The 23,319-nt window shown below is 40.7% G+C and overlaps 1 protein-coding gene across 14 annotated transcripts in view; it reads right to left on the reverse strand.

Moving 5' to 3' along the window:
- LOC126162000 (nuclear receptor coactivator 7) overlaps positions 1-23,319 on the reverse strand; it is a 790,565-nt gene that overhangs the window by 201,221 nt on the left and 566,025 nt on the right. For 10 of the 14 annotated variants that reach the window (XM_049918207.1, XM_049918209.1, XM_049918208.1 and 7 more), the window contains 4 exons: positions 20,658-21,029; positions 14,304-14,552; positions 5,708-5,853; positions 1,925-2,038 (listed from right to left, as the gene is read on the reverse strand). In XM_049918207.1, coding sequence (XP_049774164.1) covers positions 1,925-2,038; positions 5,708-5,853; positions 14,304-14,552; positions 20,658-21,029 — 881 coding nt within the window. The remainder of the gene's footprint in view (positions 1-1,924; positions 2,039-5,707; positions 5,854-14,303; positions 14,553-20,657; positions 21,030-23,319) is intronic. The other 4 variants (XM_049918213.1, XM_049918215.1, XM_049918216.1 and 1 more) reach the window with 2 other exon arrangements.

The raw sequence follows: 23,319 nt of genomic DNA on the forward strand, positions 1-23,319 counted from the left end.
TAATGCACAGCAAAATTTAGGTAAAGTACATTGCAAATGTTACCACATCTAAGCAGCCGTCTACACTACTGGCCATTAAAAATGCTACACCACGAAGATGACGTGCTACAGATGCGAAATTTAACCAAAAGGAAGAAGATGCTGTAATATGCAAATGATCAGCTTTTCAGAGCATTCACACAATGTTGGCGCCGGTGAAGACTCCTACAACATGCTGACATGAGGAAAGTTTCCAACTAATTTCTCATACACAAACAGCAGTTGACCGGCGCTGCCTGGTGAAATGTTGTTGTGATGCCTCGTGTAAGGAGGAGAAATGTGTTCCATCATGTTTCCGACTTTGATAAAGGTTGGATTGTAGCCTATCGCGATTGCCGTTTATTGTATCACCACATTGCTGCTCGCATTGGTCGAGATCCAATGACTGTTAGCAGAATATGGAATCAATGGGTTCAGGAGGGTAATACGGAATGCCGTGCTGGATCGCAACGGCGTCTTATCACTAGCAGTCGAGATGACAGGCATCTTATCTGCATGGCTGTAACGGATCGTGCAGCCACGTCTCGATCCCCGAGTCAACAGATGAGGACGTTTGCAAGACAACAACCCTCTACACGAACAGTTTGACGTTGTTTGCAGCAGCAGGGACTATCAGCTCGGAGACCATGGTTGTGATTACCCTTGACACTGCATCACAGACAGAAGTGCTTGCGATGGTATACTGAACGATGAGCCTGGGTGCACGAATGGCAAAAAGTCATTTTTTCAGATGAATCCAGGTTCTGTTTACAGCATTATGATGGTCACATCAGTGTTTGGCGTCATGGCGGTGAACGCACATTGGAAGTGTGTATTCGTCATTGGCATACTGGCGTATCACCCGGCATGATGGTATGGGGTGCCATTGGTTACTCGTCTCTCTCAGCTCTTGTTCACACTGACGGCACTTTGAACAGTGGACGTTACATTTCAGATGTGTTACAACCAGTAGCTCTACCCTTCATTCGACCCCTGCGAAACCCTACATTTCAGCAGGATAATTCACAACCTTATGCTGCAGATCCTGTATGGGCCTTTCTGGATACAGAAAATGTTCGACTGCTGTCCTGGCCAGCACATTCTCCAGATCTCTCACCAATTGAAACTGTCTGGCCAATGGTGGCCGAGCAACTGGCTCATCACAATACGGACGCCAGTTACTACTCTTGATGAACTGTGGTATTGTGTTGAAGCTGCATGGGCAGCTGTACCTGTACACACCATCCAAGCTCTGTTTTACTCAATGCCCAGGCGTGTCAAAGCCGTTATTACGACCAGAGGTGGTTGTTCTGGGTACTAATTTCTCAAGATCTATGCACCCAAATTGCGTGAAAATGTAATCACATGTCAGTTCTAGTATGATATATTTGTCCAGTGAATACCCATTTGTCATCTGCATTTCTTCTTGGTTTAGCAATTTTAGTGGCCAGTAGTGTATATATGAATGATTAAGTTACATTACTAGAACAGAAAAGAGAGAATGCAACTGATTTCAAAATAATTATTATGCATATATGACAAAAAGAAAATTTTAAAATGTATGCATATCATTTAAATCAATCTAAATACCAAGAGATAACTGGAATACACAAAATAACTGTTTTTAAGTAGAATATTATCAGATAAAGATTGCACCACAGGTTGAATGGAAGAAAATGTGCTTTGCTAGTGCTTGAAAGTACATTAAACATCATTTTAGTATATCTTCTTCAAATGTACTAGGAAGTCAAATATCTACAAACAGCAGCTCTCATATACAGTGCAGGTGTCATGTTACACAAAAATCAATCAAATACAAGGAGTTGTGTGACAGCACTGCAGGGTAAACATGCCTTTGACAGATGTGGACAAACGTGCATCAGTGGTGATCTTGCTTGTCGCTTACCCCACGGTGTCTGGCAGGGCTGGGGTTGGAGGGGGAGGGCCAGGACCAGGGGATTTGCTACTCTCCTCGCTGGGGGTCTTGAACAGCCCAAAATCCACCAGGTTGATGGGGGAGCTGGGTGGTGAATCAGTGACATAATTCCACTGGTAATTTACATATGTACAACCTCAATATTTACAGAAATTAAAGCTGACAGCCTATTCTGAAAATATCACTGTTCCATTGTTTTTAGACCATAAAATTTACTAAATTACATTTTATACATTTTATTTGCATCATCTTCTTTAGCTATAATCATTTATTATCATTTCTTTCATTTTTATGTACTGAAGCCCTTCAATGTTAGCAAAATCTTGATTTGGGACTTTAGCCTTTTGTCTTTAAAAATGGCACAGAAAGCAATCACATTTTTACACACACACACACACACACACACACACACACACACACACACACACACACAGAGAGAGAGAGAGAGCGAGAGAGAGAGAGAGAGAGAGAGAGAGAGAGAGAGAGAGAGAGAGAGAGAGAGTGAGTGGGTGGGAGGGTGGGGGTGGGGGGGGGGGGGGGTGCTCAGACTGACAGACACAGGAGAATGAGCAAGGATGTGTGTACCTTCATCCGTGTAAGTTATCTCCATGTTTTGCATTGGTCTCATCCCCCTTCAGCAACCATGCTCTTACAGTAGCTAAACAATAGCTCTATATACTTTTCTTTCAGACCTGCTTAATCTTCAGTATTGGTAAAGACCTCACCTTAGAAGTTGCAATCTCTGGTTGCAGTTCATGTTTCCACCAATGTCTCATTGAATCCTGAACTTGTCAGTTCTTAACACAACCCCCCCCCCTCCCCCCTCATCCTTGATCTATCTATTCATTGCCTCTGTAAATGACTACTCCCAACAGCTGCTCTCTATTTAAAACCCTCCACTTCTCACTCCCCTCTATTTACTCACACACTCACTGGAATTCTCCTTTATGCCAGCCGTAAACTTCAACAGAATGCATCACACCACATCTTTATGTTATCCACCCTGTTGCTCAAATACTTCCAGAGTGGTGCCCTTCTTCCCGTCTCTCACAAACACCAACCAGGACTTCACTCTTAACAAACCTGCCCCTACAAACCAAGAAGCTTCGCCTGACCTTGCCTTCCAGCTTAACCTCTCACTTCCAGCAAATATCCAATCTGAGACCAAACATAGCAATATTCAAGTTCCAGCAGCTCACTGTATCGGCCCAAATCCCGTCCAGAGCTTGTAGTCCAAATCTATCTCCGATCCAGGGTTTTCATTCTTTCAAAATGCCTAACCTTCAGATCCACAATGAAATTCTATCACACTGTCCTAATCACTCATCCTTAAACTCAACTGGAGAAACCACTTCACAATCCAGTCCTAACACACAATCAAAAAAGCAAGGATGTAACTTTACCTGGAGCAGTATTGTCCAAGTCCCAAGGTGATCCTCCTCCTATTATCTCCAGACATTCCCACTTCCACTATCTACATATGACTACAGTGTGCCGCCAAGCTCATTGGGTTGTTTACAAATTACCATTTAACTGCATGGTTTTTTTTTTGTATTGGACTGACCATCAAGAAACTAGGAGAGTGCACTGGATAGACAAAAAAAGCTGGTCACTTGAGGGGGAGGGGGGGGGGAGGGAGGGGACATGTAATATCAAACTGCTAAGCATATTCTACAGGAGGGCTCTATGGACCCGACTGCCTGAATCACCAAATGGGCAATTTTGATCCTCCCACCTAATATTAGGCTTCCTGAAATCCTGATTAGTAACTTGCTCTCCGACCTATTCTCATAACAGGCTAATCTCCTGGACTAAAATGTATTAACATGCAATACCGCCACTACTTTTATTACTATTTCATATATTATTGATTTAAATACACTTTCCTTTTCTTTATTCCTTTCTTATATACGTTCACCTGCCCGTTCTTTGTCACCCCCTCCTTCCCTCCCAGTCTCTGTCCTTTTCAGGTTTTAACCCTATTATTCCATTTCAATTATGGTTTCTCTGGAATCAGCTGCCACAGTGTTTACTAGTGTACAATCTTCAGTTTCCTCTGACCATGTTCCCACCTTCATCTTTTCTTTCCCCTGCCCCCCTCATCCTGGAATTGGAGTGATAACTATATATATATCTCTCTCTCTCTCTCTCTCTCTCTCTCTCTCTCTCTCTCTCTCTCTCTCTCTCTCTCTCACACACACACACACACACACACACACACACACACACACACACACACGTACGTCTCAGTAGCACTGGATTTCTCAAGAGTGAAGTTAAGCACTGACCAACCATTCTGTTTCTTTTTTGATCATTTCCCACTTACCTTTGTTTCTTAAAAATACTTTCATAACAGTGAAAAAATATCTGTTTTACACAATTACCAAAACATACAAACAACACAGAGCAGCATAACAACCTTCAGATAAAACAAATGTTGTGACATCGTTCCCATCACTGCAGGAACAGCTCAGCATAGCGTCAGTCTGACACACTCCCAGTTTGTAAACTTATTTGTGAGGTGCATATTGGTCAACTCTGAAACCTATCCATATTGCTGCACAGCAATGTTAACATACAATTGACACTGCCAGGAAAACAAATGCAAGTAGAACCAAGCTGCACTGAATTAAAGCTTCAAGATAGAAAGTAAAATTGGTGTTACTTTAGTCAACAGCAAGAACTATGAGTGAATGGAACACGTTTCTTTCCAACCAAGATGCAAAGCACATACTGTAGAGTTGTGCAATGTTGCTCAGGTATATTCAGTATAATTACTTTGTAATGAGCCACTGGAGATCACATTCCCCTTATACAAAAATACTTGGAAAGTATCCCAAGAGCTACCAAATGCGTGTGCGTGTTTTCTATAATTTCACAATCGTCTGAGAAACAAGATGTCTTCCCAATGTCTTGAGGGGTCCATGCTGCAAAATGTCACTCCAGGCATCAGGTTTTAAGGGCATACCACACACCACAAAGCAGGTGTTTATAATTGAGTTACTGATGGGTGTACATTTGTAACACTAGAAAATTACACCCTCAAGTAACAGCACAGTATATTCGTAAGTGCAGGTCTCCAGATACATTTGTTTTCAGCCATCAAAGCAACTCTCCTGTCATTTTTTCCACCCTTTGCTTTTTTTATACACAGCATGTTCCTCTAAATTTATTATATTTGACTTGTTCGCACAGTTGGCTTTAAGGAATGAGTGTATATTAGTTCATTGTACGTATGGTCAATTCACAATATTATGTGTTTTCAAATATACAATCTAGTGGAAAGATTACACAGTACACACACTAGATAGTGAAAATACCATGTCTAACTACATATTAAAGCTCCTGGCTACGCAAACAATAATAAATGAATAGGAAGGCAAGAGTGTATTTGTAACGCAGAAACTTAATTTCTCCGGCAGTTAAGCTCAGCACTGAGCTATTTGTTTAATCACATCACCATCAGACATGAGTTGATTAGGTTCTGAACACAAATATCACTGTAAGGAGAAATCATTTTAAATTGAGTTGATGAATACTGATAATTTTTGAAGCTCGAAACATTTGTTCTTTATGGATATGATTCTAAATAATAAAATAGATCTAACACTACTTTCAAAAGGCAGAAAACTGTCATATTGTTAAATGTTAACAGAACATAGACTAGAAATACATGCAATAATTTGAAATAAGACGATCAGTACCATAAATGCCAAATTATCAATCATTAATTTAAGTACTCTTAATCATTACCTTGAAAACACTTTGGAAAACATTGATGAGTGCTGCTGCGCATCTACAGCGGAAGGCGTTGGTAGTCCCACCAGAGGATCTTTATCATCTTTTTCACCAGTTATTCCTTCCATCCACGAAAGTGGGTATGACAGCCTTTTCAGCATCTATATGTTATGTAAATATTAGTAATTCTTTGAACTGTGAAACTAATTACTGCATCTTTGAAATGAAAATAAACAAATAAATCAAATAAAAGGTAAAAGAGGTATATGAAGGCTGTATTACTGCTCAAATCTGAGGACTCAAACGACTATGTAACACTAACATTTTAATACACGCAAAAGTAATGGCTAATTAGATGAAATGCAGGTATTAATTTCAATCTATACATCACAGATACAGTGAATAAGTGAAATGACATGTGATGTATACAACAACAGCAACAAACAAAAATCTGAAGGGGTTGAGAAAGATGTGAAAAAGTTGACGTATAGAAAGGGAGAAAGGAGCAGGTGCCAGAACAGTGCAAAACTATAAAGGATAAGTACTATGAAAAACAATAAAAATATTGAAAAATCTTGTAATCACTACCTGAACTCATTTAGCTAAAAAGAGAGCAGAATCAAAATATCGCAAGTACGTATAGTTTCCAACATTGCTTTCTCTCAAGGGTAAAATTTATAAGTTATTGAAAAATACATCTGTATTTCTCCATAGAGCCATCTTCTGGAGGATATTGGGACAACAGCTGTTACGGAATGTTAATAGAAAGGATAACACCATCAGCTAGACTTACTAGTTTTATTCACATGCATTCAGGCCCATGGATACAGCAAACATGTCATTTACAATACCATATAAAACACAACAATTTCTAGTTAGTTATACAAATAATCAGATATTAACAATTTAAACTCCAGGTAGGAATATCAAGACTGTAGTAAAAGATAGATTGCTAAATACCTTGAAGAAGACATATCAAGACGCAGACGGGCACAATTAAAAGACACTTACACAAAGCTTTCAGTCATGACCTTCTTCAGCAAAAGAGAAACAGAAGCGATTCATACACACAAGGGAGCACATCTTGAGCACACATGACTGCCACTCTGCTGCCTCGGGATAGAATGCATCTATCACGTGGGATGGAAGCAGCTACCTGGAGGGGGCACGGAAGGGAGAGGGGACATGGATAGTAGTATACAGGGTGGGGAGGAAGGAATGCTGTCTGGTGGAGTGTGCGCAGACTAGAATGCCAACACGCACAGCATCAGGAAGTTGTGGGGCAGGGAGCTGAGGAAACAAGAGGAGGAGCAGGGAAAGACATGCGAGTACATTGGCAGAGGGCAGCAAACAAAGAGTGTGGGAGACAGGAATGGGGAAGGGATGATGGGACAGACCGGGTGGAAACTGTTGGGTGAAGAGTGTGGGGACAGTGTGTTACTGCAAGTTGAAGCCGGGATAGTTATGGGAACGGAGAATGTGTTCTAAGGATAACTCTCTTCTGCACAGTTCAGAAAAACTGGTGGTATAGGGGAGTATGCAGATGGCTTGGGCAGGGAAGCAGCCATTGAAATCAAGCATGTTATATTCAGTTGCATGTTGTGCCACAGTGTGGTCTACTTTGCCCTTGGCCACAGTCTGGCACTAATGGTTCATCATTGTGGACAGCTGGTTGGTCATTATACCAATATAAAAAGCTGTGGAATGATTACAGCAGAACTGGTAAATGACATGGCTGCTTTCACAGGTGGCCGGGCCCCTGATGGGGTAGTATAAACCTGCGACAGGATGAACAGGAAGTGCTGGGTGGGTGGATTGGTCAGGTGGTACACAAGGGCTTTTCACGGGGATACGATTCTTACAGCAAGGGGTTTGGACTGGAAGTGGCATAGGGACGGACTAGGATGTTGTGAAGGTTGGGTGGGCAATGGATCACCACTTTGGGAGCAGTGGGACATGTCTCATAGAGGCTGTCCCTCATTCCAGGTAATGATGATAGGCAATCTAAGCCCTGGCAAAGGATGTGGTTCAGTTGTTCCAGTCTGGGTTGGTACCGGCTGATTAAGGGGCACTCCTTTGTGGCTGGTTCTTGATTGATTGATTGATTGAGTGGTGTATGAGTCTAAACAGCAAGGTCGTCAGTCCCGCGATTCCAAAGTTACACATGGAAGAGAGAGGGTCCGCTAAAAGTGAAGAGGATTCAAACTATATAATGAGGAAGTTAAAACACACACAGTAGAAGATATAAAAGGATAGTCCAAATCTAAAAATGGGGAAAACAGAGGGATAAAAGAGCAGTATTTGCAAGGGGGAGTGGCTATGGGTCCGAGACTGAGGAAACTGGAAGAGACGCCCCAACCACAACCACCCTATCCCTGCTCCAGGAGTAGAGCAAAACCTTATATTATAAAAACCACTTTTACAGAGGAAACTAAGGAGCAGTTCAATTATCTGTGAATCGTCCGCCAATATTGAACTTAAGGAATCTGGAAGACGATACTTTGGACGAAGAGCCAAAAGGAAGGGAATTACACCAAGATGTAGGATACCGTCAGTCTGGCTCCACAACCACATTGTGGGGATGGTTTGTTACAGAAGAGGAAACAATGAGTGAGCCTGGTATGACCAATGCAAGAACAGCATAGCACAATGGACTCCATATGTCATTCTACTTTTGGGCAAAGTGAGATTTGACATAGATCCACATATCCACAGCTGGGGTCATGAAAGGGAATGAAGGGTAAGTTCTGCTTATCTAGCTAAATGATCAGCCAGTTCATTTCCTAGGATACCCACATGACTTGGAACCCAGAAAAAGACAACTGAGCATGTGGCATGCCAATCATCTTAGAACCATTAGCATTGAAGACAGTGGCACCTGGAAACTCCTTAACATGGCGCATAGAAGATGCCAGAAAACCATAGGGACAATGGAGAAGAACATGTGGCACATTCCACTGAGGGGAGATAGAGATCCCGACAGTGGGAAGTGAGACACATTCCAACTGGTAATCCTACCCATGATCAGGAGGGAGGCATCCCTCATTTGCAGACAGGTCAGGGAATTGGTGAATGGCGATTGCGTAGGAAATCAGAAGTTGGTTCCATTGTATTGGTAAAGGGGGGATTCCCCGCCTCTGCAAGGAGACTCAATGGGACTAGCGCTAAAGGCACCAATAGCCAGACACACCCCACAATGGTGAAAACGGTCAAGTGGTTGCAGAGTGGAAGGAGCCACTGAGCCATAAACCTGACGACTGTAATCTAGTCTGGACAGGACCAGATCATTGTAAAGATGGAGAAGAGTGGCACAGTCTGCATCCCAACACATCTGGGCCAGGAGGTGGAGAGCTTTGCACTTCCTCGTGCATGTAGTCTTTATGTGGTGAACATGGGGCAGCCACGTCAGCTTTTATCACATATAAGGCACAAGAAATGCAACTTTGCTGCAACATTGAGCCGCTGGTCACCTAAATAAAGTTCTGGACTGGGGTGTATTGTGGGTTGATGACAAAAATGCATAACCAGCATTTTTTGAGGGAGAAAACTGGAAGCCACGGGAGAAGGCCTACGCAGAGGCCTGTAGGATGGCACCATGGAGCTGCCGCTCAGCAGATGCTACCGAGTGGGAGCTGAACCAGATGCAAAAATCTATCGACGTGCAACGCTGGGGTAACAACAGGCCCAACAGAGGTCACAAGCCCACTGATGTCTATGACGAAGAGAGTGACACTTAGCACAGATCTCTGTGGGATACCGTTCTCCTGAATCCAAGGAGCATTGAGTGAAGTGCCAACTTGAACCCGGAAGAGCTGGGGAGATACCAACTCATGGATAAGAACTGGAAGGGGGCCACAGAAGCCCCAGTCATGGAGGGTAACTAAAATGTGATGCTGCCAAGCTGTGTCGTACGCCTTATGTAGGTAAAAAAAGAAGGCCATGACAAAGTGTTGGCAGTTAGTAAAAGCCTGTTGGATAGCTGTTTCCAACCTGAGTAAATGGGCAGTTGGAAATCGTCCTTTCTGGATGCCACACTGATACAGGGAGAAAAGGCCCCGAGATTTGAGTACTCAACATAATCTGAAGCTAACCATCCTTGCAAGTAGTTTACGAAGTACATTCGTCAGGGTTATCATGTGGTAGCTGTTGAGAAACGTTGGGTTCTTCCTGGGTTTAAGAACAGGGATAACTATACTGTTTCACAATTGTGACGGGAAAGTACCTGTGAGCCAAACACGGTTGAAGGCCCTGAGGAGATGATGTCTCTGGGTAATGTCAACGTGTACGACCATCTGGTTGTGGATGGAACAGTGCTTGGGGCCTTGTCACGAGAAGAGGTACGAGCCTGCAAGAACTCCCATTCAATTAAGGGTGAATAGGGTTCAGCAAGGTGTGGGTTGGGATCTGTTCAACTCAGCATTTCTGCTGGAGAAAGGTAGCAGAACAGGAAGACGACACCGATGCCATCACAAATTGTGTCACAATGTTTTCTGCACGGACCAGTGGATCAGTACACAGAGCACCTTTGAGGTTAAGACACTGGACAGTTGACAAAGGGTTACGGAGCATGGACCAAACCTGCGATGAAGAGGCGTATCTCCCCAGGGAGGAAACATAGTGCTCCCAGCAATCCTTTTTACTCTGCTTGGTAAGGTATTGAGCCTTAGCACGGAGATGCTTCAAAGTGAGATGGTTGGTCTGTGAAGGGTGTCATTTTAAACTGCTGAAGGACTGATACATCCTTGGTCCACCATGGTACCGGTTGACGATGGGGGTGGGGCCTGTGGATAGGGGACAGCAGTGGCAGCAGCATGAAGAATAGTAGCACGGCCACATCAACGCAATTTGAAAGGGAGGTCTCGAAGTGCACAGGAGTCGTAAAGGCCCACTGGCCCTGCAGAATGCCTAATGGGAGGGCCTGTCTGCCTGGCGGCAGCAGGAGAACAATAGAATCACTGGAAAGTGGTCACCATCACAAATATCATCATGGGATGACCGACGTAGGGAAGCCATGAGAGCATGGAAGGAGATTTCGATATCGACAGCAGTAAGTGGGTAGTTAAATCTGCATTGAGGGGAGACAATAGAAGCCTGTAATAAGTTGGTCAATTAGGAGATCCCTAACTGCTGAAGTGGCACTCTCCCACAGTGGTCGAAAGGCTTGAAGTTCCCAAGGAGGAAAAACAGGGGTGCGAGATGCTGTATTAATGTAGACAGTTCAACATAAGGAAGTGGCCTACCTGGAGAGGGGCGATTGCCAGAGTCATTCGCACTCTTACCACTGTTGCTTCTAATTTGGTATGAAGGGGCATGTAGTCACTACTTACATCAGAGTGAACCAAAGTGCAGACCCTGCCAGTTGCTACCCTGGGGCCGGCGCGGTTCCGACAAAATGCCTGGTAACCACCAAATGTTGGAGAGTGGTCATCACAAAAGTGCATTTCTGAAGAGCAAGACAGAACGCAGAATAGGAGGAAGCAAGACTTATTTCCGGTAGATGATAATAGTATCCATTGCAGTTCCACTGGGTGATTGTGTCAAGTCACTCTGTCAGTGGTCATCACCGACAAGGAACAATGATAGGGTGACATCAATAAATAAAACAATGTGGGAGGCAGGGAGGGGGGCAGAGGGGTGTGGAGGGGTGTTGCTGTGGGGAGGGGGCGGCCCTTGTCTTGGAACTTAAGTTTCTTCTTCTTCTCCTCTTTTGGAGGTGGAGGTGGAGGAGGGCAGGGCACAGAGGGAGTAAAGGCATCTGCAAGATCCAGAACCAAAAGAGACCGGGTGACCTCGAGGAGCACAGATGATGCATCCTGTGGCCTGACTGTGATAGTGAGCTTCCAGCCTGAGAGACAGCAGGGAGAGGGGTTCCAGGGCGAAAGTCCCATCACCAGTAGGTGTCTTAGAAGGAGGCACTTCTTCAGCCAATGAGAGGGAGTGGTTCCCAGTGTGAAAGTCGTGAGAACTGCAGGGGAGGGGGCAGGAGGGGGGATAGGGATGGGGTAAGGAAGAGGTACGAGGGAGAAAGGATGTAAGAAAGGCAAAAGTTGAAGAAAGTGACACAGGATGGAGTCTATCATATTTTTGGCAAGCCTCAGCATGAGACAGGCGATCCAGGGACTTGTACTCTTGGACCTTCTTTACTCTCTTGTAAGCTGGGCAATCTGGTGAGCAAGGGGAGTGGCAGTCATGACAACTGACACACACAGGTGCTGAGCAGGGAGTTCTTGTCATTGTAGATACAGTGGCCAGGCGGTATGGGAGGGATTTTTTGGTGTGAAAGGGATGTCTGCTTAACATGTCTTCCTTACATTAACTAGCAATCTATCTTTTCCTATATAGTTCATGTATTAACTACATTAGACTAAATCAATTCAAATTAGGAAAGTTCATGTAACCTACATAAGAATAAAACTAGTAAACATAGTGGACAGTGTTATCCTTATCACATATATGATACATCTGTATGTATGAGTAAAGGTAATTTGAAATAGAAACCTTTGAATTAGTTTGTAACTTGTAGGATAGTGTAGTGAGTAATGCAAGTAAACCTATGAGTAACAGATGATAAAATTTTCATGGCATACTGCACATACTTTGCTTTGGAAAAGAAAATCCTTGAATGTTGCCCTAATTTAATATTCGTACCACTGAGAAGATGAGTGAAACAGCCATTAGTGTCAGTGATGCTGAGAAACAGCTGCAATCATTAAAACTGAACACAGCTTCAGGGTCCAATGGGACCACTGTCAGATTTTGTACTGAAATTGCATCCAAGTTGACCCCTTTTATTTATAATGTATTATAGATATCTCTAACAGGGATCAGTGGCCAGCAGTTGGAGGAAAGTACACTTCCAGAACAAGAACAGCGAGCAATGATAACAAGAAATGAACCACAAAACTATGATCCGATGTCTTTGACATCCATTTCTTGAAGAATTTTGGAACGTATTCTGAGCTCAAGTGTAATTAAGTACCTAAAAGTGAATGACCTCCTCCACACTAACTAGCACGTATTCCAAAAAACATTGATCATGTGAAACCCAGTTCACTCTTTTCACACATGACATACTGAAAGCCAAGGGTCAAGCCAGTCAGATAGATGCAGTATTCCTATACCAAATCTACGCTTCTTATCAAAAGTACATCATATGGTGGTATCAAGTATAATTTGTGACTGGTTTGAGGGTTTTTTGATAGGGAAGACACAGAATGATATCTCGAACAGATATTCATTGTCAGATGTACAACTAACTTTGGGCGTGCCCCAGGGAAATGTCTTGGAACTATTGCTAGTCACACTGTATATCAACAACCTTGTGGACAATATTAAGAGTGACATTAAACTTTCCACAGATAATGCATTTATTTAGTATGAGACACTGTCTGAAAGATGTTGCACAAATATTCACAAAAATCTCAATAAGATTTCAAAATGGTGTGAAAAATGTCAACATGTTTTAAATGTTCAGAAATGTAAAATTGGGCAGATCACAAAATGAAAAAAATGTAGTACCCTATGGCTATAATATCACCAAGTCTCAGTTGGAGTCTGTCAACTCATACAAATACCTGTGCATAACAATTTGTAGGGATATGAAATGGAATGATCACACAGGCTGAGTCATAGGTAAAGCAGGTGATTACTAGGGAAATGTAATCGGTCTACAAAGAAGATTGCACACAATACACCCTTGCTACCAATCTTAGAATACTGCTCAATGAGCAGGACCCATACATTATAGGACTAACATGGGAATTAACAAGAACAAAGAAGGGTAGCATGAATTCTCACAGATTTGTTGAACAATCTTAACTAGCAAACACTTGAAGAAAGACACCTACAAAATCCTGGTTAGAAAGTTTCTATCACTAAATTTAAGTGATGAATCTAGGAATATATTTAAACCCCCCATGTATTGTTCCTATAGAGAGAGTGACGACAAAGTTAGACTAATTACAGCTTGCAGACAGATGTTCAAATCATCACCCTTACCGCACACTATACGTGAATGGAACAGGAAAAGGCAGTAATAACTGTTACATCGGATTGTACCCTCTGCCATGCTCTTCACAGTGGTTTGCCTAGTATGGAAAAAAAAACGTAGACTATGTTATTAGTAGTATAGAAGTGACTGATGTTACCTCTTCAGCACTCCAGACTGATTTCACAACCACAGATCTGTTCTTTGTTGAAGTAGGACGGAAACACATTGAGAGAGGTAAGAAATAGTGCACTGACGCATTTAAGCAGTGATTATTTCAACACTCCATTTGCCAACAGAATGAGAATAAACCTAATACATGGTACAATGGGGAGGACCTTCTGCCATGCTTTTCAGTGTAGGAACGTAAGTGCAGATAGAGATGTACAAAGAGTATGGAGAAACGAGTGTAGGCTTGTATTTCAGAACACTTGTTAAGAGATCCACAGGAGGTGCATATATGTAACAGGAAGATAAGGTTGAAAAACCAAGCACCAGACCAATGACAGATCAAAAATAAAAATGTTTGAAGTACAGTTTCATCCACAAAGTCCTCAGTAGCATATAGATGATTAAAGATACTGTTTATAGATATATTTTGTTTAACACTGATGAACTACATACCTTATTCTTTCTGCTCTCTTGTTTCTCTGGATCTTCACTTTTTTGACTACCTTCTTCACCTTTATCACTGCCTGAATCCCCCTCTTGATTTGAATCAAGACTGAAGGACACTGATGAAGTTTTCTTCCTACCAGATTCATTAACAGGAGGAGAGTCTTGGGACGTGTGAACATGAGTTGGACCTGACACAGTTCGAGGAGGTACCCATTCAGTCTTTGGTGCAAGAATTATGTCTGCATCGGAAAACACCTGCAAATGAATACATTACATAAATACAATTAATAAATATGAAAATGGAAATCAGAAGAAGAAGATATGGAAAGAAAGAAAGAAAGAACTCTGTTTTTCTAGATGACAGCAGTTTCATCACCTGCACGTCACATGTCTCAACTGTGGTGGTTTTGTGTAGGTGACTGATGAATGCATGTACACTGTAGTATTATTGTTTTTGTCTGTGGTGATAACAACATTGCAAGGGAGAGGGTGGAACCTTGTTTGCTATTTTGCCTCTCACTTTTGAAAAGCAACAAAGGGCATTGAGCATAATGACTCCATCTGATGTAAGAATTGCCATCAAAGATATCACACGCCTTCACTCCATGAACCTATATGGAGAGTCTTGGATTTAACCCAGAACACTAGTGCAAAGTCTGGGAATCAGCAATTTTATGTCTCCATCTCCCAAATCATGGTGGCCAAATCCTAGCAATGGAAATATTTTGAACACCAGGATTCTAACAAGTTACCTTCGATTTTAGTGGCACCATACTGTCGTGTCGTAGCAATCTTGATTATTGGACTCTGTAGAGTGAGTAGTCATAAAAATGCCTCACAGTCCCATTTAAAGTATAATTTGGAAAAATACAATAGGGGTAGAGGCATGCATCTAAGTTATTACAACTTTTGTCACCACTGTCAGGAAGGCCGTTAATGTAAGGCAATAATACTACTAAAATTAATGGGTGATTGTTTTCTCATTCTGGAAATGAGCAATATGTACTCATGAGTTTGATGATGTAGCTTATACGTAATGTCTGTGAGGAAAAAGAGTGTTGATTCAATTGTTATTCATCAATCCGTTGATGTTGGTTTCAATGTGTGCACTTTTAGTGTATTATTGTGAAAAATCATCTATCCTTTCATACAGCAAATCACAGGCAAGCTACACTTTGTCCTGCCTAGTCAAATTCTGCAAGCAAACTAACAGACCACATAGTATGACTTGATTACATGAGATGTATTAGGAATGAAGAGCAAGAAATATTTTCCAACTCATTGGTGGATAGTCAGAATACACCATTTTCATGCACAAGACAAGCAATAGTAAGTCTTTATTTTCAACACCTAAGTAGGTATCATATGAAAATTCCAAATTAATTATGTCTGTTTTATTATAATGCTGAATTTTAGTGGAGTAGCATTTAGCTACAATATAAAGAAAGGTGAAACAACAAAAGAATTCATGAATCTCTCCACTGCACTATCCTTTATCCAGATCTACATGGGAAGTGCATGGAAACTACAACTGTTGTATCGAGTCACACCGAAACTGGTGCAGTAGTCTTAGCAGCACTGAACACAGTTTACAAGAAATACACAGTGATGCAGCTAACTATGAAGTAATGGAAGTAAATAATGGACCACAAGAAAGCAAAAACATTGTAGCGCTTAGGCACACTAATTATTGCAACTGAGGAAACCGGTGATAATCTAGTATACAAGAAGATTATATTTCCCTGCTTTGTGTGAATTAAAGTAAATGGTTACAGTATTAAATGAAATGTAGCCTTGATCCAGCAATCCTCAGGTCTGTTCATTGGTCCATTCTGTTAATATGAGATAAATAATGACCAAGAAATATTTTCCTGACCAGGACCCGCATAAAACAACAATATTATCATCTTTGATCAATCAAACAATTTCCACTAAAGGTTAGCTTAAAGCGACACTAGCTCAATCAACAAATCTTCCAATATTGCTTACAACACTATCATACACCAAATACGGATTTCACAGTTCAATCACTGCATGGCAGACAAATGTACACATTCCAGAACTCCGCGATCCTTACTACTGAGATTTCACTTAATTTTATCAGATTACAAGTCATGTGTCAGCATTCTATTAGCTCCTATTGAAGTGCTTATTTATACTCTTATTCTGCTACACTGTAACCAATATATTCTAATAAAAATGAAAAAGCAAAAACATTCCCCAAGTTCCAACACTAACAAATTTAGCAATCAAATTCCTCTATGTCTCAATCATGGCACCCAATAATTCAACAGATAATGTCCTATCAAGTAAGACAGAACAGAACAGACGCTCATTTTTCGATCGACAGAACATTCCATCTAACATAGGCAACAAGTGTTAAGAAGTGTCAGTTTATATGGGCCATAGTAGTTGAATGGTCTTTGACAATGTGTGTGCAATACCTGTAATGTTGAAATATAACCCTGACTATCCATCACATTCATTATACATACTAGCTCCATGTACATCACTTAACTTGCTCACTAACTTCTGCCGGAAATTTTATTTAAAATAAGCTGTTTATTTTTACAGACCTCGTATATGATATTTTATTAATTTTCATACCTTAGTATTTCTGATCACATTAGACACTAATGCATTTTGGACTACTACTTTTGAATTGTCCTCTTGAAGTGCGCATCTAAAAACCATGAATGCAAATGATTGCACAACCATCCACATTTAGGTCAATTTTTCAGTCACCTCATGTGTTAGCAAGGGAGTATGTTTTATACAGAAAACAAGCAAGCAAGCAAATAAATAAATAAACAAACAGTAACTACTTGTAACCACTCAACATAGTACAACATACAGACTGGCAGATGAGAAAAATGATAGTTCAGAATAAAACTAATAGGTATTGAGGCACTCAAGACAACACAGAATGAATAAGAGAAAATCAAAATGACACACAGAGAAATGAAAGAATAAAATTTAAAGTGTAATATTAAAACAAGAATACTACTACTACTACTACTACTACTACTACTAATAATAATAATAATAATAATAATAATAATAATAATAATAATAATAATGAATTAAAGAAATTTCAGTAATGGCCGGACACCCATTGGAAATTCCTGCTCTGGAACAGTAATGATGTCAGCATCATACATATTCACAGCTCAGCTGAGGCATGAGTGAGCTAAAAGCTTTCAATTTATAATTGGAAGCACTGCTACAACCAAATCGAAAGAGTCAGTTCCAAATTACTTGCAAGGCTGTGTGGTGCAGGTGAGAGTCCAATATTGCCAGATATGCAAGATAACATGTAGTTTAAGCCACCACCATTGTGGAAAAACTACACGCTTAAGTAACGTCACTTGAAATCTGTTAGGTCCATGCAAATCTTTCAAATAGTTACAAGGCACAGTATGCTTTTGCACTTCGCATTGTGTTCTCGAATGTTCAGGTGTCATTAGGAAACATGTTTTCCTCCACAGCAATCAGCAGCAAAGTTTCAGTTTCAAGTTACTTTGTTTTATGTATTGCAATTTGCCGAAGGAGTCGACACACTTCTCTATGGAAGCCAGAACGACTTACATCACTGCCATAATTCAATCCTAATATCTGAATGGACTGCTTCCAATAAAACTTTCCAATCTGACTTGATCGGAGTTGGAGGCATTTCTTGCTGCTGAACATAGTATCTCTTCAATCGAGTGACTATTTTTTTCAGCATTCCTTTTGCATGTTCATTTTCACGGCCGTGTTTCTACGTTACGTGGCCTACACAGCAATACACAAACACTATATTCTTGCAGAAACTGTGGGGCTTCATACTTCCATTCCAAAGGGTGCCAAGTTGTTTAAGCAAGCAAGGTAAATTTAAATATATTACAATAAATTATTAAAAATCATAAACTTATCACTAATAATACAAAGAATAAAAATTCATTAACTAAAAATAAAAGGAAACTGGGGGGTCTGGGGGTGGGGGTGCAAGGGAGAATTTATAGGAGAGGAACTGACAGAAAACTTAGTTAATGCAGACAAAAGAGTGCCACAGCAACATAAAATGCTGAATATTATTTCCATCTGTGTGCTATATAAAAATTCTAGTTGAAGGAAACCACTCATATGGATACTGTGCCAGTGAAAGTGATGAATGACCTCTGTACAACATACCTTGTAAATGAGAGTGCTACATTAGAGGTACATACTCTATGTCACTGGCTTTCAGTCCTTATGAAAGAGTACTCAAATGACTGTCCTCCTCCACAGCGTAAGCAGAGGACACAGGTTTGATTCTTGGTAATGCCAAGGAATTTTTCTTTGGTGGAGGAGTGGTCTGGGGTGCACTCAGCCCCATGAGACCAACTAAAGAGGTACTCATAGTAGCGGCTCCAAGGTAAGGAAAGCCATCAATGGCTGAGCGAGCGGTGTGTGCCTCCGTACCACACCGAATGATATCACTGGCAGATGATGAAATGGTAATTGGTCAGTCCCAACTGGTGCAATGACCTGAATGCAGAGCCTTCCACCAGTACCTTGTCTCCTACCTTCCAAGCTATCATATAGTTTAGCTTCTTTCACAAAGAGTTAGCTGTATTGATCTAACAATCGAGTTAATACTTAACAGCACTGCAGTATTAGCAAGGGTGCACAGTAATGGGAAATGGGAGTTAATGGAAAGCTTATAGCCAAGTACTGCTGGTTGGTTGGTTTGGGGAAGGAGACCAGACAGCGAGGTCATCGGTCTCATCGGATTAAGGAAGGACGGGGAAGGAAGTCGGCTGTGCCCTTTCAAAGGAACCATCCCAACATTTGCCTGGAGCGATTTAGGGAAATCACGGAAAACCTAAATCAGGATGACCAGACGCGGGATTGGACCGTCGTCCTCCCGAATGGGGAAGAAATGATCTTCATGGCCTAACTTTAGTAAAAGAAGGAATTGTCAATTTGGTAATGGAGAGAACTGAAGAGTAGAAACTCTCTAGGGAGGCTAATGGTTGTGAACAGCAAGCAGATTCACATGGTTCAAATGGATGTAGGGTGCAATTTTATGCGTGTGATAAGAATTGCACAAGAGTGACCTGTGTGAGTAACTGCAATGAATCAAGACCACCACTACTAAACAAAAGTGATGCTACTTAGGAAGTGTGGTATTTTCTGTCAGCTGTTGTCTTGTGGGTGAGAGATAAAGGGAACTGAAAACTTTTTCTTCTATGAATTACTTTGACAAGTTAAGCACAATGATTACACCATTTTGTTGTGTGTTCTTCACCAACAAAATTCACAACTGCACAAGACGCAACATTTTTGTGTAAATCCACTGAGAGATGTCAACTACTGTCCTCAGTTTAAGTAAATATTAATGTGGCAGGAGGACAAGAGCAAGATGCAGGCAACCAAAGAGATGTGTGGCATCACACACATGGTACATTAAGATAGGTGAAAAAGTTCTCTCACAGAAGATTATTTAGCAGCAGCATAATACCTGTCAACTACTACTACTACTACTACTACTACTACTACACATTATAGTGAACAAACTAAGCAGATTTCAGGTAACTTGCATGAGAAGTTAAGTAGAATGTAGTACCACTGCATCAACTAGATACCCCCTAAACATGGTCAATGGTCTTAGATTAAATTTGGACAGACGAAGAAATCAGGAGTGAGTATGGGAAATACCTTTACACTGGTAGCCATTAGTAATCCTATCCTGTTGCAAATTGAGAATGTGTAATAATGTGTGTTTACTATAACTCAATACATTAGTAGCATTGGAGGTATGACAGAGAAAGTGTACCCTAAGAGATAGGGGTGGGTGGTAATGTTTGCAAAAGGTTTGGGATTAAAATACTACTGGGGGAACTATATTACATACAAAAGAGGCTATGTCAAATTTTGAAGGAAAGGAGCAAGAAGTTTGAACTGGCACATGCAGAGTGTTATTTGGTCAAAAACATTTTCAAAATCTTGTTGGGTGTTTGATTCTGACAGTTAAAACTGGTAAGTTGTTGCTGGAAATTGACTCCTTCAGTTGAAATGCAGAAAAATGAACAGGAACACAATGGTTAGAAAATGAGAGAAGGGCAGCATTTTTCCCGTCCTTTGAGGCACAGAGGAATAGCACACACAGAAATAAACTGTTTGTTGAAATGTAAGTCCACTATGTGGAAAATGTCAGAACAGTAAATAATTTCAATGTGACTGTTGTAGCCTCTCAACAGGCTGTGGCACTCTGAAGATATTACAAGAAAACGAACAGGTTAATTCTGTAGCAGTTCTGGCTTGAATAGATTATTATACCCATATCATGTTGAATGCTGCCTTCTTACAGCGAGTGAAGCAAAACCAAATAGTTACCTTCTTACTAGGTAATACAATAGGTATTTCTTCCTCCTCATCTTCCTGCTGTTCCTGGACTGAATGAGTTCCAGGTGGTTGTGCCTGATCTCCAAGTGCTCCTACTTCTCGGATATCTATGCCAGAATCATGGCAGCTGTGTTTCTCTAGCAGGCCATCACATGGAGCACTTACTGCTGTGTCATTTCTTTCTCCATCTGCTTCAAGTTCATCTTTTTCCAAGGAGCGATCTCGTTCGCTGCTAGGTACAGCCCAGTGATGATCAATGCAAGAGCGACGTCGCTCTTCTGCAGATCTCAGTGCCTTTATGATATCATCATCATCATAGTCATCATCATCTGCTTCAGTTGTCTCTTCTACACCGTCCTTTGTCTGAGAACCAGAGGTGCAAGATTCAAAAGACACCTGTTGGGTATATATTTATCAAACTGTTAAAAAATAAAAGTTTACCTTAGAGGTAAAGAAGCAGAAATGAAAATTAGTCTTGAAATTGAACCTTAAATATGCCACATTTGTATAAATCCTACTTTGTTGGAGTGTTAACCATATCAAAGTCAGTTAGTTGCGAACATCAGTGACGTAATCGAGTCTATTTGCTCCCTACAATTGTTGCAGTTTTGGTATTCAGTTCCATTTGTGATTAAACATTTCAAACGTTTCTTTCGAATAATCTTCTTTACCCTCTTATTCTTGTAATAAATTAACCAAAGACAGGTAATACATGTATCATTTCTGCATGTATCCCAATGGACAGTATATTCTGAATAAAAACTACACCTTATATGGGGAAACAGTGACCAACCACTTAAGAAAACTATTTGTCTCTATTGGTGACACTTATTTGTGAACCCTCAAGTTGTAAGACAATGACTCGCCATCTTGGTTCCGTAACAGAATCACTTAGCTACCTGACCTGTCGCAATTCTTTCACAGCTGTGACTATTCATGTATTATTTGAAAGCAGAAATGTACTATGATATGCAGGATGTATACATTAGACCACCTGATATCACTGTTGTAATATAATCCATCGAAACTGTAACCAAACCTAAAATCATACAAATCTCTAGTTGAGGATACACAGTTGGTACCACTATTAAGCCATAATATACGGTGTCACTAATCTTGATGTCGTGGACTGAGGAACAGCCACTATGAACACACTACAACTTTCAGTCACGTCTACTAAAATCATTTGCTGAGAAGTACAATCGGATTATTTTTGCTGGATCACTCTTTTGTTCTCACCAACATATTCTTACATTCAGGTGTGTTTCAATCAGGAACAGCACACTCCAAAATTGTATTAATGAGATCCAAGATAAGAGGAAGGGCAACACATGTCATAAATTTTTAACGTGTTTACTGCAGATCAATTTCAGCTGATGTTTAACTATTTTCAATGCAGCAATAACCAGTACTCAAATATAATTATTATAATGAAGATAGATGTACAGTCACTGAAATCAACTAGCAATAAACAGATTAAAAGTTTATGACCACTGCTGTCCTCCATCCTATCTAGGGTATTCTCTTATTCCCTCTACACTTTCTTTTCTTCTGCTATCTGACCACTATCAACAGCTGTGGAGGTCATGACAGATTCAGTACAAACCATCTCTCAAGAGGTAAAGCTGTAGAGCTGCTACCTGTAGGTGATGTTTCAAGCTTCGTACACACCAGTTTCATAGTTTCCCCATAGGGAAAATTATCGTAAGTTGTTATTATCTGCATCCTCTGAAAAAAGCTGCATTTCACTTGATTTAACTGCCAACATTTGGTGTACTGATCTATCTTCTCTACAACCTATGTTTATTAGGGATCGTATGTAACAATATAGTGGAGATGCTGAATCGCAGATACACACAGCAAAAAGATTTTGTGTGTGTGTGTGTGTGTGGGGGGGGGGAGGGCACACTATTTTTGACAAAGCTTACTTGTAGGTTGAAAGCACTTTTTTGTGACAGTCTTTTTGTTGTGTCTATCTGCGACTCAGCATCTCCACTATATGGTGAGTAGCAATTGCCCTTTTCATAACATTTTTACATTCCATCTTAGATTTTCCATTGTTTTATTGGGGGTTGTGCATTTATGCTAATGAAATTATTATTTTAGTATGTTCAGCTACAGAAGCCACTAGTACTACTGCACACAAAGCATTTCTAAGTACAATTAGCCCATACATTTGTTTCAAGATCCAATAAGATGCTAATTTCTGCTATTTTAAAATTATACTACATTACATCTCTTCGAACACTCCTGTATATTTAAACTAAACTATTACAGTCATCTGCACAAGGGGACAATGTAGATGCTGTAATTTGTTCCTCATTGGCCAAATGTAACTAATGTATTTTAAGAGTTTAAATTGACGTAATAGAATACATAAAAAACAGAAAGCTGTTTAATTTACTGCTACATACAGTTTTGTATTATGTAGGCAAAGGGACACAGATGACACAATCCATATCAACAACATTTACATAGTGTTACACTCTGATATTTAACAACAGGCTAAAACTTCTGAATGCATGAGATACTGGAATGTATCCCTTCCAAAGGCTGAAGTTTCTCCCTCACAGTACCACATTCATGGACAGCACATTGTCAAGTGACAAATAAAATCTTGCCTAGTACGAAGATATTACTAAGACCTTCACAG

The sequence above is a fragment of the Schistocerca cancellata genome, chromosome 2, assembly GCF_023864275.1.
Source record: "Schistocerca cancellata isolate TAMUIC-IGC-003103 chromosome 2, iqSchCanc2.1, whole genome shotgun sequence".
Lineage (NCBI taxonomy): Eukaryota > Metazoa > Arthropoda > Insecta > Orthoptera > Acrididae > Schistocerca > Schistocerca cancellata.